Here is a 16,982-nt window from a genome sequence, read left to right as displayed (position 1 = left end):
TATTATTAATATCTCAGTGAATACCTATATATATTCTATTCATGTTGTACTACTTTATTATTAATATCTCGGTGAATACCTATATATATAATCTATTCATGTTTTACTACTTTATTATTAATATTTTAGTGAATACCTATATATATTCTATTCATGTTGTACTACTTTATTATTAATATCTTAGTGAATACCTATATATATTCTATTCTTGTTGTACTTTTTTATTATTATTATTATTATTATTATTATCTTAGTAAATACATATATATATATATATATATATATATATATATATATATATATATATATATTGTACTACTTTATTATTAATATCTTAGTGAATACCTATATATATTCTATTCTTGTTGTACTTCTTTATTATTATTATTATTATTAATATCTTAGTAAATACCTATATGTATTCATGTTGTGCCACTTTATTGATATTATTGATATCTCAGTGAATACCTATATATATTCTATTCATGTTGTGCCACTTTATTATTATTATTATTAATATCATAGTGAATACCTTCTTTATTATTATTATTATTATTAATATCATAGTGAATACCTATATATATTCTATTCTTGTTGTACTTCTTTATTATTATTATTATCTTAGTAAATACCTATATATATATATATATATATATATATATATATATATATATATATATATATATATATATATATATATATTCGATTCTTGTTGTACTTCTTTATTATTAATATCTCAGTGAATACCTATATATATTCTATTCTTGTTGTACTTCTTTATTATTAATATCTCAGTGAATACCTATATATATATATATATATATATATATATATATATATATATACTATTCGTTTTGTACTTCTTTATTATTATTATTAATATCTTAGTGAATACCCATATATATTCTATTAGTGTTGTACTTTTTTATTATTATTAATATCTTATTGAGTACCTATATATATTCATGGTGTACTTCTTCATTATTATTATTATTAATATCTTAGTAAATACCTATATGTATTCATGTTGTGCCACTTTATTGATATCTCAGTGAATACCTATATATATACTATTCATGTTGCACTACTTTATTATTAATATCTCAATGAATACCCATATATATTCTATTCGTGTTGTACTTTTTTATTATTATTATTATTATTATTAATATCTCAGTGAGTACCTATATATATTCTATTCATGGTGTACTTCTTCATTATTATTATTAATATATTACGCCTAGATTACTAGTTTTGCGCTATAGAGGGTGCGAAACGAACGCAACAAAAGTTGAGTTATTTCACACTCCATAGCGCTGCCATTTGGAGTGTCTGAAAAGCCTCCTTGTGCGTGCGATATGGTGGCGATAAGCTCATACTGCACAAAATCCAAGGGCTGAGAATTCGTGCTCGTGCCAGCTTTCAATTAGGAGAATGTTAAAAAAAAAAAAAAAAAAACACCTGAAGCGCGGAATGAAAAGATCCGTAACGCAACCCCATTGATGTCTATGGGGGAAAAAAAGTTACGTATAAACCCCAAGCCTAAACACCCCTAATCTGCTGCCCCCGACATCGCCGACACCTAAATAAAGTTATTAAAGGGACAGTATACACTCATTTTCATATAACTGCATGTAATAGACACTACTATAAAGAATAAGATGCACAGATACTGATATAAAAATCCAGTATAATACTGTTTAAAAACTTACTTAGAAGCTGTCAGTTTGGCTCTGTTGAAAAGGCAGCTGGAAAGCCCACTGCAAGTGGCAAATAAGACACTCCCCCCTCCTTTTGCATATGAAAAGACCCTTTACACAAACAGGAGCAAGCTGGAGAAGGTAGCTGACCGTATCCACATAAAACTTTGGGGCTTGGTTAGGAGTCTGAAAATCAGAGCAATGTTATTTAAAAATAAGCAAAACTATACATTTATTTTAAAAAAAAAACTTTATGGGCTATATAAATAGATCATCTACAAAACATTTATGCAAAGAAAAAATGAGTGTATAATGTCCCTTTAAAGGACCAGTCAACATTGTAGATTTGCATAATTAACAAATGCATGATACGAAGACAATGCAAAAGCACTTAGTCTGAACTTCAGATGAGTGGTAGATTTTTGTTAAATAAATTGCAAAGTTATGTCTATTTCCACTCCCCCTGTACCATGTGACAGCCATCAGCCAATCACAAAAGCATATACGTATATGCTGTGAATTCAGTAGGAGTTGGTGACTCAAAAAGTATAAATATAAAAAGACTGTGCACATTTTGTTAATGGAAGTAAATTGGAAAGTTGTTTAAAATTGCATGCTCTATCTGAATCATGAAGTTTAATTTTGACTTGAGTGTCCCTTTAACCCCTAATCTGCTGCCCCCGACATTGCTGACACTGAAATAAAGTTAATAACCCCTAATCTGCCGCTCTCGACATCGCCGCCACTAATAAAAGTTATTACCCCTATTCCTGTGACCTCCCACATCACCACCACTAAATAAACCTATTAACCCCTAAACCGCCAGCCCCCCCACATTGCAAAAAACTAAATTAAACTATTAACCGCTAAATCTAACAACCTCCTAACTTTATATTAAAATTACAATATCCCTATCTTAAAATGAATAAAAACTTGCCTGTGAAATTAAAAAAAACTAAGTTTAAACTATAAATTAACCTAACATAACTATTATATTAAACTATTATACTAAAATTCAAATAACTACCAATTAAAAAACTAAATTACACATTAAAAAAACCTAACACTACTAAAAAAAATTAAGTCTAAAATTAAAAAAAAAAATACTAAATTACGAAAAATAACAAACCCTAAATTACGAAAAATAATAAACGAAATGATCAAAAATAAAAACAATTACACCTAATCTAATAGCCTTATAAAAATAAAATCAAAAACCCTAGCTTACAATAAACTACAAATAACCCTTAAAAGGACCCTTTGTAGGGCATTGACCTAAAGAAATCCGCTCTTTTACCTGGAAAAAAATACAAAGACCCCCCAACAGTAAAACCCACCACCCAAACAACCCACCCAAATAAAAAACCTAACTCTAACAAAAACCTAAGCTACCCATTGCCCTGAAAAGGGCATTTTGTATGGACATTACCCTTTAAAAGGGCATTCAGCTCTTTTGCATAAACCCTAAAACCCTAATTTTTTTTTAAAAAAACACCCAAAAATGTTTTTAAAAAAACTAACACTAACCCCCAAAGATCCATTTACAGTTTCTGAAGTACAGACATCCATCCTCATCCAGGCGGCGAGAAGTCTTTATCCAGTCGACTTCTTCTATCTTCATCCCAACGGAGCGGAGCGGGTCCATCCTTGAAGACATCCGGCACGGAGCATCCTCTTCATACGGTCACCACCGTACACTGGATCTTCAACGCAAGGGAGCCGTTTCAAAATGGCGTCCCTTGCATTCCTATTGGCTGATTTGATTCTTGAAATTCAAATCGGCTAATAGGATGAGAGCTTCTTAAATCCTATTGGCTGTTCAAATCAGCCAATAGGATGAGAGCTACTAAAATTCTATTGGCTGATTTGAATAGCCAATAGAATTTCATTAGCTCTTATCCTATTGGCTGTTTTGAACAGCCAATAGGATTTCAGTAGCTCTCATCCTATTTGCTGATTTGAATAGGGGTTAATAAGTTTAATACAGTGTTTGCAATGCGGGAGGGCCTCAGTTTAGAGGTTAATAGGTAGTTTATGGATGTTAGTGTACTTTGTAACATTTTTGTTACACAAAATCCATGACTACTGGTCTCAGATGACAGTATGGATTGTGTCGGTATAGGCTGTCATGCAAGCATTTTAGCCTCACCGCACAACCTGTAATACCGACGCTATGGAAATCCCACACAAAAATGGCATTTTTTGGAGTGCGGGATTGACGTTGCATTATAGACTAAAATGCTTGCGGTATAGCTATACCGACACAACTCGTAATGGCTGTGTTACTGGTTTTATGCTGAAATTGCCATTTTTTCAGCGTTAAAACAGTAACCCAAAACCTGTAATCTAGGTGACTGTGAATATATATATATATATATATATATTTATATATATATATATATATATATATATATATATATATATATATATATATATATATATACTATTCATGTTGTACTACTTTATTATTAATATCTTGGTGAATACCCATATATATTCTATTCATGTTGTACTACTTTATTATTAATCTCAGTGAATACCTATATATATTCTATTCATGTTGTACTACTTTATTATTAATATCTCAGTGAATACCTATATATATTCTATTCATGTTGTACTACTTTATTATTAATATCTCAGTGAATACCTATATATATTCTATTTATGTTGTACTTCTTTATTATTATTATTAATATCATAGTGAATACCCATATATATTCTATTTATGTTGTACTACTTTATTATTATTTATAACAAAGTGAATACCTATATATATTCTATTCATGTTGTACTACTTTATTATTATTATTTATAACAAAGTGAATACCTATATATATTCTATTCATGTTGTACTACTTTATTATTATTTATAACAAAGTGAATACCTATATATATTCTATTCATGTTGTACTACTTTATTATTATTATTATTATTTATAACAAAGTGAATACCTATATACATTCTATTCATGTTGTACTACTTAATTGTGTATATTCTGGTGCCCGGCAGTCTCAGACAGCAGATGATGTATAGTATACACAGGTACACGGCTGATTATGGTATAAAAACATTCATTTCTGGTTCCCTTTCTAGGTGGAAGACTTGGAGGTGACTCTCGCAGACCATATTCAGAAAGTCCTAAAGCCAAACTTTGGGGTGGCTTGGGATGAGTTAGGTGATGAGTACGAGAAGGAGGAAACGTTTGCACTCAGTACAACAAAGACACTGGAAGGTAAAATCATATCCCCCCCCCCCCCCCCCCAATCCATCTGCTGGTGTCTTCTAGCACCTTAGTATCACATCCCCAGCAAATTTAAAGAACATTTTGACATTTGTTAGAAAAAATGTTTGCTCCTTTAAGATTCACAGTAAGTGCTATTGCATTGTCTTTTTATTATGCACTTGCTGATTTTGTCTTTCATTTGTATTTAAAGGTCATTTAACTATTTTTTTTCTTGTTTATTTATAATTGCAGAGGCTGTTAACAATATAATAAAATTTTTGGGACTGCAGCCGTGTGAGAGGTCTGACAAGGTGCCAGACAACAAAAGCTCTCATGTGCTGTACCTATCAGGTGAGTGGAGTCGCTGTTTGTTTGTTTTTCTTCAATAAAGGTAAGACGAGTCCACGGATTCATCCTTTACTTGTGGGATATTATCCTCCTGCTAACAGGAAGTGGCAAAGAGCACCACAGCAGAGCGGTCTATATAGCTCCTCCCTTAGCTCCACCCCCCAGTCATTCTCTTTGCCTACTCTAAGTACTAGGAAGGGTAAAGTGAAAGAGGTGATAAAATATTAGTTTTTAATTTCTTCAAGCAAGAGTTTGTTATTTTAAATGGTACCGGTGTGTACTATTTACTCTCAGGCAGCAGATGGATGAAGACTGCTGCCTGGAGGATGATGATCTTAGCATTTGTAACTAAGGTCCATTGCTGTTCCCACAGAGACTGAGGAGTACAGGAAACTTAAGTGTGAGGAACGGTTTCATGCTATGCAGCAATGAGGTATGTTCAGTCATATTTTTCTGGAGAGACTGTGTATTTCAGAAAGGGTTACATTATACCCAGGAGGGTAAGGGTAAGCAGTAATCCTAGAGCTAAAAGAAGGTCATTACTTAGCTTGCATATAGGGCCAATTACAAATATGGTTGACACTGAGTTGTAAATGTTTGTGAGCAAACGTTTTTATGATTTGGTAGTGCTTTAACGTTTTGTGGGCAATAACGTTTTGGGCAACTTTATTGAGGGCACACATGGCTTAACTTTTGGGTCTCAGAACCCACATGGCTAGTTATAACCGCTCTGTTGCGGTTCTTTGAGGCTGTGGAGACATCGAGTGAGATGGGCGGGGCCTATTTTCGCGCCTCAGGTGCGCAGTTAGTTTTTCGCAGCAAGCTCTAACTCCTGAGTGCCCTGGTGTATGTTTTGGGCCAAATCGAAACTTTTACCCCACATTTACTATCCCTGAGGGCAGGTAGGGCCACAGCAGGGCTGTGGCAAGGTGCTGGGGGTGTTTTTTCCGGATCAGGGCCTATTTTCTATCCAGTTTGCAAATTAAGGGGTTAAATGTTAAAATTCCTTGTGGGGCAATCTTAACTACTTATATTGTGTCTGCATACACACTTTTGAAAAATTTGGTGCATGTTTAGGCTGTTTTGCAGAACGTGTGTGCTTTTTTTCTCTTAAAGGCGCAGTACCGTTTTTTAAGATTATTTTTTTCACTAAATAAAGTGTTTTCATGCTTGTTTGTAGTCATTACTAGCCTGTTCAACATGTCTGACATTGAGGAAAGTCAATGTTCAATATGTTTAGAAGCCATTGTGGAACCTCCACTTTAGAATGTGTCCCTCATCCACTGAATTGTAAAGAACATATTTTAGCTACTAAAAGTATGTTGCAGGATGATTCTCAGTCAGAAGGGAATCAGGTTATGCCATCTAATTCTCCCCAAGTGTCACAACCGTTAACGCCCGCACAAGCGACGCCAAGTACTTCTAGTGCGTCTAATTCTTTCACCCTGCAAGATATGGCCGCAGTTATCAATACTACCCTCACAGAGGTTTTATCTAAGCTGCCTGGGTTGCAGGAGAAGCGCAGTAGGTCTGATGTGAGAACAAACGCTGAGCCCTCTGACGCTTTATTAGCCATATCCGATGTACCCTCACAATGTTCTAAAGCGGATTTTCTAAGTCGTCAGACTTTTCATCCGGGGGAGTGGGAACTCCATTCGGAGGTGTTTGCACAATTGATTCAGCAATGGGGCACACCAGAATTGGATCTGATGGCGTCTCGTCAGAATGCCAAACTTCCTTGTTACGGGTCCAGGTCAAGGGATCCTCAGGCAGTACTGATAGATGCTCTAGCAGTACCCTGGTCGTTCAACCTGGCTTATGTGTTTCCACCATTTCCTCTCCTTCCTCGTTTGATTGCCAGAATCAAACAGGAGAGAGCTTCAGTGATTTTGATAGCACCTGCGTGGCCACGCAGGACTTGGTATGCAGACCTTGTGGACATGTCATCTCTTCCACCATGGACTCTGCCACTGAGACAGGACCTTCTGATTCAAGGTCTGTTCCAGCATCCAAATCTAGTTTCTCTGCGACTGACTGCTTGGAGATTGAACGCTTGATCTTATCCATGCGGGGTTCTCTGACTCGTCATAGATACCTTGATTCAGGCTCGAAAGCCTGTCACCAGGAAAATTTATCATAAGATATGGCGTAAATATCTTTATTGGTGCAAATCCAAAGGCTACTCATGGAGTAAGATCAGGATTCCTAGGATTTTGTCCTTTCTCCAAGAAGGATTGGAGAAGGGGCTATCAGCTAGTTCCTTAAAGGGACAGATATCTGCTTTATCAATTCTACTGCACAAACGTCTGGCAGATGTTCCAGACGTTCAGTCGTTCTGTCAGGCTTTAGTTAGAATCAAGCCTGTGTTTAAACCTGTTGCTCCGCCATAGAGTTTGAATTTAGTTCTTAAAGTTCTTCAAGGGGTTCCGTTTGAACCTATGCATTCCATAGATATTAAGCTTCTATCTTGGAAAGTTCTGTTTTTAGTTGCTATCTCTTCGGCTCGAAGAGTTTCTGAACTATCTGCATTGCAATGCGACTCGCCTTATCTTGTTTTCCATGCTGATAAGGTGGTTTTGCGTACCAAACCTGGATTCCTTCCTAAGGTTGTTACTAATAAGAATATTAATCAGGAAATTGTTGTTCCTTCTCTGTGTCCTAATCCTTCCTCTAAGAAGGAGCGTCTATTGCACAACTTGGACGTGGTTCGTGCTTTAAAGTTTTACTTGCAAGTGACCAAAGATTTCCGTCAAACATCTTCTTTGTTTGTTGTCTATTCTGGAAAACGTAGAGGTCAAAAAGCTATGGCTACCTCTCTTGCCTTTTGGCTGAAAAGCATCATCCGTTTGGCATACGAGACTGCTGGACAGCAGCCTCCTGAAAGAATTACAGCTCACTCTACTAGAGCGGTGGCTTCCACATGGGCTTTTAAAAATGATGCTTCTGTTGAACAGATTTGTAAGGCTTCGCTTCATACCTTTTCCAAATTTTAAAAATGTGATACCTTTGCTTCTTCGGAGAGTATTTTTGGGAGAAAAGTTCTTCAAGCAGTGGTGCCTTCTGTTTAACCATCTGTCTTGTCCCTCCCGTTCATCCGTGTCCTGTAGCTTTGGTATTGTATCCCACAAGTAAAGGATGAATCCGTGGACTTGTCTTACCTTTATTGAAGAAAAGTAAATTTAAGCTTACCTGATAAATTGATTTCTTCTATGGTAAGACGAGTCCACGGCCCGCCCTGTCATTTTAAGACAGATTATATTTTTTTGATTTAAACTTCAGTCACCTCTGCACCTTATAGTTTCTCCTTTTTCTTCCTGTACCTTCGGTCAAATGACTGGGGGGTGGAGCTAAGGGAGGAGCTATATAGACAGCTCTGCTGTGGTGCTCTTTGCCACTTCCTGTTAGCAGGAGGATAATATCCCACAAGTAAAGGATGAATCCGTGGACTCGTCTTACCATAGAAGAAATCAATTTATCAGGTAAGCATAAATTTACTTTTTTATGCGGGGAGGGGCACATTACATTATATCATGTTAAAGAGTAACCAAATTGTGTCCATCAAAGATGGTCCCAAAGGACAAAGGCGCCCCCAAGAGGCTTCTGTTGATGGTAGATAAACACCAGGATCAGCTCTACTTATGACAAGTGGAAATGCTGTACAATGAAAAAAGAAAGAAAGGCGCTCCAATGGTGCAGAAAATCACAACAGATATTGAAATAAGCTCAAAATACCCCTCCACTGAATGTTACTCACAGAGGTAGTGCACTATATTACAGTGCAAGTCAGGCAGGCTGGATAAATCAGAGCCCACCAACTGGCTCACTCTGGATAACAGGTTTCTGTGTGTGCTGTATATAAAAAGAAACAGGGGAGGGGGAAAGAGGCTCCAATGGTGCAGAAAATCACAACAAATGATGATATTACTGTGAATAATACTCACAAAAATAACGCACTATATTGCAGTGCAAGTCAGGCAGGCTGGATAAATCAGAGCCCACCAGCTGGCTCACTCCGGCAAGCAAGTGACATATATAGAACAGTTTCCAAATAAAACTCACAAATCCTTGTAAAAACAATCCCCCCCTATAGGTAAGGGGTAATTTATTGTGAACAACGTTAATATCTAAAACAATCTGCAACGCGTTTTTCAGTTCTTATGGCACTGTTTCCTCCGGCAGTGAATGTAAGTAAATGAACAATACAACATATATAAAGCCTTTAGTTAACCAGACAAATATACAGGTGTCCAATGTCTGTGCAAATTTGCATACATAATCCTAATTAACAATAAGCTTCTGCTGTGTAAAAGTGAACCCCTTAGAAACATTCTTCCACCGTGGTTAAACATCCAAAATACAATATATCATTCTCATTTAGATCAGACATCTGATTCAAATATCTCCACAATCCCATATATTAGGAACAAATAAAAAAGTTAATACCTTGTTATGTCATATAGAAGTTAGCCTCTTAGAGGCATTGTACCACCATTATTATTGAACATCCATAATGGGATATATCATTCCTATTTGAATCAGGTATCTGTTTCAAACGCCTCCACAATAACATATATTGCATATAAATACAAAAACAAAGTTTATACCTTGTTACAGTATCTCCGATCCCAGCGTGTCTATACTATTTGGAACCATTCCGCATTCTGATGATCCGGCTCTGTGTCATGAGTAACACATGATGCGACGGTCCCAATCAAAATCCGAGAAGCCGATCCACCACGAGGTTTCCATAACAACTGAAAAGCTTTACGTCAGGCACAACCAGGTATCACAATGCGGAAGTGGTCTAGACACAGCCTTGAAAGTGCGAGACTGGTTGGGGATGCAACTAAAATATTGTGGTGACATTAAACATATAAGAGACTTAAAATAACATAAATAAAAGCCTAAAACAATACATAAAAATCTATATTCAAATAAATCTAATAAGTGACCTACAGAAAAGATAAGATAAAAAACATAGCATAATACCTTATTCTATATTATTATTTTAAAACTGGCTTAGTCTGATGCCCTGATACCCGGTCTATCCTAATAAGTTACACTAAATGTATGGTCGATTGATAACACCAAAAGGAGTAAATTATGATCTATGTGTATTCTACTCCATAATAATGTGAATGGACCAAGATCAGGAATGCATATAAATATAAATATATATATATATATATATATATATATATATATATATATGTATATATATATATATATATATATATATGTAAAGATAATATTCATATTTCAATTTCCATATCCAATAGGTTTCCCTTTGGCTCAGCCTATTGAACCTATTATAATGTATGGATTTAGGGATATACTCAATGGGAATAATTTGATAAGTGTCCTCCCTACCCTCATGTTTGTGTTCTATGGGCAGGTACACTTTGTTTGATATACTTCCTCTTAATATTCCTGAGGTGCTCCCCCTAGCGTGTTCTCAAACATCTACTGGTACGCTCACAGTATTGCTTACCACATGTGATCAGATGAACCACATACATGCTTCCACATGTCATCCTAGTCCTAATTGGATAAACCTCATCTGTAGTATTGGACTTGAAAGTAGTTTTCTTGTGGCTAATAAAACTACAAGTCATGCATCTACGTTTAGCACATTTGAAAATACCCTTCTTGAGATTAAAAAACCTGAACAATTAGGTTGCTTCATTGAATCCCTATAGTTCTTTTTAGTAGTCACTATCCTACTTGGAGCTAGGGAATTCTTTAAAGTTGGGGCCCTTTTACATACACATTGTGGCATATCTCCTACTATTCCCTTTAACATTGAATCGTTTTGTAAAATGGGTCAATATTTCTCAAGAACATGGGTAATTTCTATATAGTTACTGTTGAAATGTGTTATAAATTTTGGAGAATTCTCAAATCTATTTTCTTTGCGTACCTTAGTCTGTAGTAGCTTATCCCTATCTTTAGCTGATGCTTTCAGGAGGCCCTGGGAGATTATTTGTAATCATACCCCTTCTCCATTAATTTATTAGCTAAAAGGTTCACTTCTTTCTTTAAATCTTTATCCCTTTTGCAGTTTCTTCGTAATCTGCAAAACTGACTATATGGAATATTGTTTAGCCATCTTGGGTGATGATTGCTTCTCTTATCAATATAGCTATTGCAATCTACCTTCTTGAAGAAGGTTTTGAAGTAAATACTCCCATCCTCATCCCAACCCAAGGTAACATCCAAAAAATCCATAGAGTCAGCATATCCCTAAATCCATACATTATAAGAAGTTCAGTAGGCTGTGCCAAAGGGAAACCTATTGGATCTGGAAATTGAAAACTCTATCGCCTGAAGGTCTCAATGAAAACATAGACCTGGCAGCTTTCCAATAGGTTTATTTTGATGCAGCCAAATAGGGTTTGATCCAAGATGAATATTATCTTTACATATATATATATATATATATTCATATGCATTCCTGATCTTGGTCCATTCACATTATTTTGGAGTAGAATACACATAGATCGTAATTGGTTCCTTTTGGTGTTATCAATCGACCATACATTTAGTATAACTTTCTAGGATAGACCGACCAGTTTTAAAATAATATAGAATATGGTATTATGCTGAGTTTTTTTTATCTTATCTTTTCTGTAGGTCAGTTATTAGATTTATTTGAATATAGATTTTCATGTGTTGTTTTAGGTTTTTATTTTTTATTTTAAGTCTCTCATATGTTTAACGAATTTTTGGATGTCACTGCAATATTTTAGTTGCATCCCCAACCAGTCTCGCACTTTCATGGCTGTGTCTAGACCACTTCTGCATTGTGATACCTGGTTGTGCCTGACGTAAAGCTTTTCCATTTTATAGAAACCTCGTGGTGGATCGGCTTCTCGGATCTTGATTGGGACCGTCGCATCACGTGTTACTCATGACACAGAGCAGGATCATCAGAATGCGGAAGTGCTCCAAATAGTATAGACACGCTAGGATTGGCGATATTGTAACAAGGTATCATCTTTGTTTTTGTATTTATATGCAATATATGTTATTGTGGAGGCGTTTGAAACAAATACCTGATTCAAATAGGAATGATATATCCCATTATGGATGTTCAATAATAACGGTGGTACAATGCCTCTTAGAGGCTAACTTCTATGTGATATAACAAGGTATTAACTTTTTTATTTGTTCCTAATATGATTGTGGAGATATTTGAATCAGATGTCTGATCTAAATGAGAATGATATATTGTATTTTGGATATTTAACCACGGTGGAAGAATGTTTCTAAGGGGTTCACTTTTACACAGCAGAAGCTGGGATTGGAGATACTGTAACAAGGTATAAACTTTGTTTTTGTATTTATATGCAATATATGTTATTGTGGAGGCGTTTGAAACAGATACCTGATTCAAATAGGAATGATATATCCCATTATGGATGTTCAATAATAACGGTGGTACAATGCCTCTAAGATATAACAAGGTATTTGTTCCCAATATATGGGATTGTGGAGATATTTGAATCAGATGTCTGATCTAAATGAGAATGATATATTGTATTTTGGATGTTTAACCACGGTGGAAGAATGTTTCTAAGGGGTTCACTTTTACACAGCAGAAGCTTGTTGTTAATTAGGATTATGTATGCAAATTTGCACACAGACATTGGACACCTGTATATTTGTCTGGTTAACTAAAGGCTTTATATATGTTGTATTGTTCATTTACTTATATTCACTGCCGGAGGAAACAGAGCCATAAGCACTGAGAAACGCGTTGCAGATTGTTTTAGATTTTAACATTGTTCACAATAAATTACCCCTCACCTATAGGTGGGATTTGTGAGTTTTATTTGGAGACTGTTCTATATATGTCACTTGCTTGCCGGAGTGAGCTAACTGGTGGTTTATCCAGCCTGCCTGACTTGCACTGCAGTATAGTGCGCTATTTTTGTGAGTATTATTCATTGGAGGGGCAATTTTTAATATCATCATTTGTTGTGATTTTCTGCACCATTGGAGCCTCCCCTATCTCTTTTTATATACAGCACACACAGGGTGTTGGAACTGTTATCCGGACTGAGCCAGCTGGTGGTCTCTGATTTATCCAGCCTGCCTGACTTGCACTGCAATATAGTGCGCTACCTCTGTGAGTAACATTCAGTGGAGGGGTATTTTGAGCTTATTTCAATATCTGTTGTGATTTTCTGCACCATTGGAGCGCCTTTCTTTCTTTTTTCATTGTACATCATGTTGCAGAGAACTTCTTGGAATTATGACATTTTTATTAATTACTTAGGAAATTAATTTAACTTTATATACTATAATAAAGGGATACTCAATTTAAAATGAATCTTTCATGATTCAGATAGAGCAGCAATTCTAAACAACTTTCCAATTTACTTCTATTAACAAAATGTGCTCAGTCTTTTTGAGTCACCAGCTCCTACTGAGCATGTGCAGGAATTCACAGAATATACATATATGCACTTGTGATTGGCTGATGGCTGTCACATGATACAGGAGGAGTGGAAATGGACATAACATAACTTTGAAATTTGACAGAAAAAAATCTACTACTCATTTGTAATTCAGACAAAGCTATTGTATTGTCTTGTTATTGTGTATTTGTCGATTATGCAAATCTACTGTATTCACTGGTCCTTTAAATCAGTGTTTCACAACCACGGTCCTCAAGTACCCCCATCAGTCCTGGTTTTCATTATAGCTGAACTAGAGCACAGGTGAAATAATCAGCTGATGGATGAGAGCAGGTTTGTTACTAATCAGCTGATTACTTCACCTGTGCACTGGTTCAGCTTTAATGAAAGCCAGGACTGTTGGGGGTACTTGAGGACCGCGGTTGGGAAACACTGCTTTAAATGTACAAACGTTAGTACAAATACACATTAACTGAGCAAATCACTGAATTCTGTTTTTTGCTCATTGATGCAGAGGACCAGATGCTGCCCCTGAACCCTTGTTTAGAAAGAATAGATTATATGACTGTCACAGTGCTATGTCCATGCAGCATTGTTTTTATATAAATATGGACCTGCTGTGACCTTTCTGTGTGTATTTTGTACATTAATAAACTGTACATGAAGACCAGTGAACCAGAGGCTTCTCTTGCTATTCTGTTTACACAAATAGTGCAGGGTCTGCTCAGTCCTTCAGCATGTAGTGAATACTGATCTTGTAGTAATAGGATTTCTGATGTCTCTTCTCCTTTCTAGGGGTCTTCAGAGGAGGCCATGATGTGCTGGTGAGGTCAAGGCTCGCACTGACTGATGGGGTCACCATGCAAGTCACAGTCAGGAGCAGTGATGAAACGCCATCAGATATTATCCTGGCATCTGTAGGCTAAACTGCAGGGGGGTGCTACCTCTCACTACATCTCTCTGCAACCACAAAATCCAACATTTCAGGAACGCCTTTCTCTCAATATCTGCCAGCAACTGGCATATAAGCTCCCACATTTTAAGCCTTATATATATATAGTGACCTGCTTGGTTGTCAAATAAGCCTGCAACACACATATAAATATACAGGCTTTGGGGACTCTTGGCAGTTAAGGTGTTAAATAATCCTTATCCATTCCAGAGTGAGTCCCTGCTGAGGCTGCCCATGACAAGATTTGCTTATTGTCTGAACCCTCCAGGTTATATTTGGTAGAAAAAAATCTCCCATGTGCTAAGGACTGTGCAGCTCATACTACAGATCTGTTACTAACAACACGTTTTACCCCAACGTAGGTTAATCTTGTTACTGGTTTGAGTTGCATGTCCTTTCTCAGCTCACCAATCGGGTCAGTGAACAGAGCCTTACTGTGATGCTGACACCCTTCTGAACCATTCCTCCATGTCCATCTGTCCTGCAGACTAACCAATTAACATAGTCTGCAAAGTCAAAATGTTTTATGTAAAGCTGATTTGACCTTTTGTTGTTTTTGAACCTGAACTTGAGTTGATGAATTTTCAATAATTAAAATAAAGTCTGAAGTGGCTATTGAAAAACATTTTATTTGTAATAAATACTATAACGCCCTTTAACACCTTCTTGTGAATGCAATATATTTCATACTTTGTGGTAATAGAAGTCTTTTTTTCTGCTGCCAGTTATGAGTAAAACAATTAGTTGCAGAACGTGTGAAATGTATCTTATATATGAGGTTGATAAGGTTATAAATATAAACATTACCCAAATGCTGAATTATTTAAAAGTGATGCAGCATATCTGTTAAAAATCTGACTAAAAATATCACAAGAACATCTCTCTAAACAAGGAAGATGTTTTACCTCTAAATTTCCCCAATAGCAACAATGTAAAGGGACTTTAAGTAGCCAATCAGAATGCTTGGCCCAGGATTTGCCAGTTAGTGTGCATCTAGCATTTGCAGTCACAGGCACTTTATTTTTACGGCAGCTTACTATGAAATCTCACAAGATTATGCTGAAATCAAATGAGATCAGAATAAAGCAAAGTGTGCATTCCACACTGACAATTCTGATGTTTTTTTTCATCATGCAGATGATAGTACAAAAGTAGCAGATTTATAACTGCTCACAGAGCTACAAATATGCTGTATCAGTTCCAAGTGATTTATCATATGGGTAACATATCCCTTTAATCCAGCCTTGGTTTATAAGAGCATGTGATTAATGCATTACTGACCCTAATAACTGTTTTTGACCTCAGCAAATGGGTTAAAGATATAGGTAATTTCACATTCAGGATCCTTAAAGTGATGCTAAAATGTCTTCTTTATAAAAACAGATCAGGACTGTTAGTGATATTTTAGATGAAGTTGTAACGAAGATGCAATATATCTTACTTTTTAATATAGATATGAAATTCAAACACCCTGCGCTCCACCCCCACTTCATAAATCAATGTTTCTGTGATCTAAAGATTTGAACGGTTCTCCAATCAGTGCTATCCCCTTAAGGCACTTTTTGTTGTAGCTAGAGCGCTGATTGGACAACAATTCTAACCGTTAGCTCACAGAAAAATAGTACGTTATAGCACATCTTCATTACAACTGATGAATGAAATTCCATCTAAAATATCACTAATATTCTGGATCTGTTTAATAAAGGGGATAATTTACCATCACTTTAAGATTTTTAGTTCCCAAAACAGAAACAATTTTTTTTTTTTATACAGAAAATGTAAGCCCTTTTTCCAAGTTTATTTGTGCGCCGACATACATCTAAGCACTATTTAAAGAGATCAAGAGAAGCACTAAGCAGTGGATAATACAGAAATCATTGCAATACGTAGTTTTCTTCATTTTAATATTTTTATTTTTTTAACTTAATTTGTGCTGGGTCCATTACTTCCTGCGACAGCCCCAAAATGGGACTGTGGTCTCTACAGGAAGGCAAGTGATAAATCTTCCCTTTGAAGTGGTTGCTAGGAGACACCTGCACTAGCTCCAGTCAATGTCTTGCCCATCCATAGTAGATTAGTTTTGCTGCATACATTAGAACGTAATTTCTGCAAGTCAGCTTTCTTATCGCACTAAAGGCAGGTGGCTACGCTGAGAATTTCTAAGTGCCCACCTCACAAGAAAACAAGTTGCTTGCTGTTTTTAACACAACCTCTTTCTTTTTATGTTTACTTTAATTGTTTTAAGGAGCACAGCTTCATATTCCTTTAAAGGAATAGTCTAGTCAAAATTAAGCTTTCATGATTCAGATAGGGCATGCAATTTTAAACAATT

At 35.9% G+C, this 16,982-nt stretch overlaps 1 protein-coding gene across 1 annotated transcript in view; it reads left to right on the top strand.

Annotated features, from left to right (window-relative positions):
• Positions 1–15,309, top strand: part of COPG2 (COPI coat complex subunit gamma 2) — a 205,231-nt gene extending 189,922 nt beyond the window's left edge. Inside the window, exons 22-24 of the mRNA XM_053716386.1 lie at positions 4,798–4,936; positions 5,180–5,278; positions 14,494–15,309. Of these exons, the coding sequence (XP_053572361.1) occupies positions 4,798–4,936; positions 5,180–5,278; positions 14,494–14,624 (369 nt within the window). The 3' untranslated portion in view covers positions 14,625–15,309. The remainder of the gene's footprint in view (positions 1–4,797; positions 4,937–5,179; positions 5,279–14,493) is intronic.
• Positions 15,310–16,982: the final 1,673 nt, after the last annotated feature.

The sequence above is a fragment of the Bombina bombina genome, chromosome 6 (assembly GCF_027579735.1).
Source record: "Bombina bombina isolate aBomBom1 chromosome 6, aBomBom1.pri, whole genome shotgun sequence".
NCBI classification, from domain to species: Eukaryota; Metazoa; Chordata; class Amphibia; order Anura; family Bombinatoridae; genus Bombina; species Bombina bombina.
The sequence above is the reverse complement of the archived record's forward strand: the minus strand, read 5'-3'. Positions and strand labels throughout refer to the sequence as shown.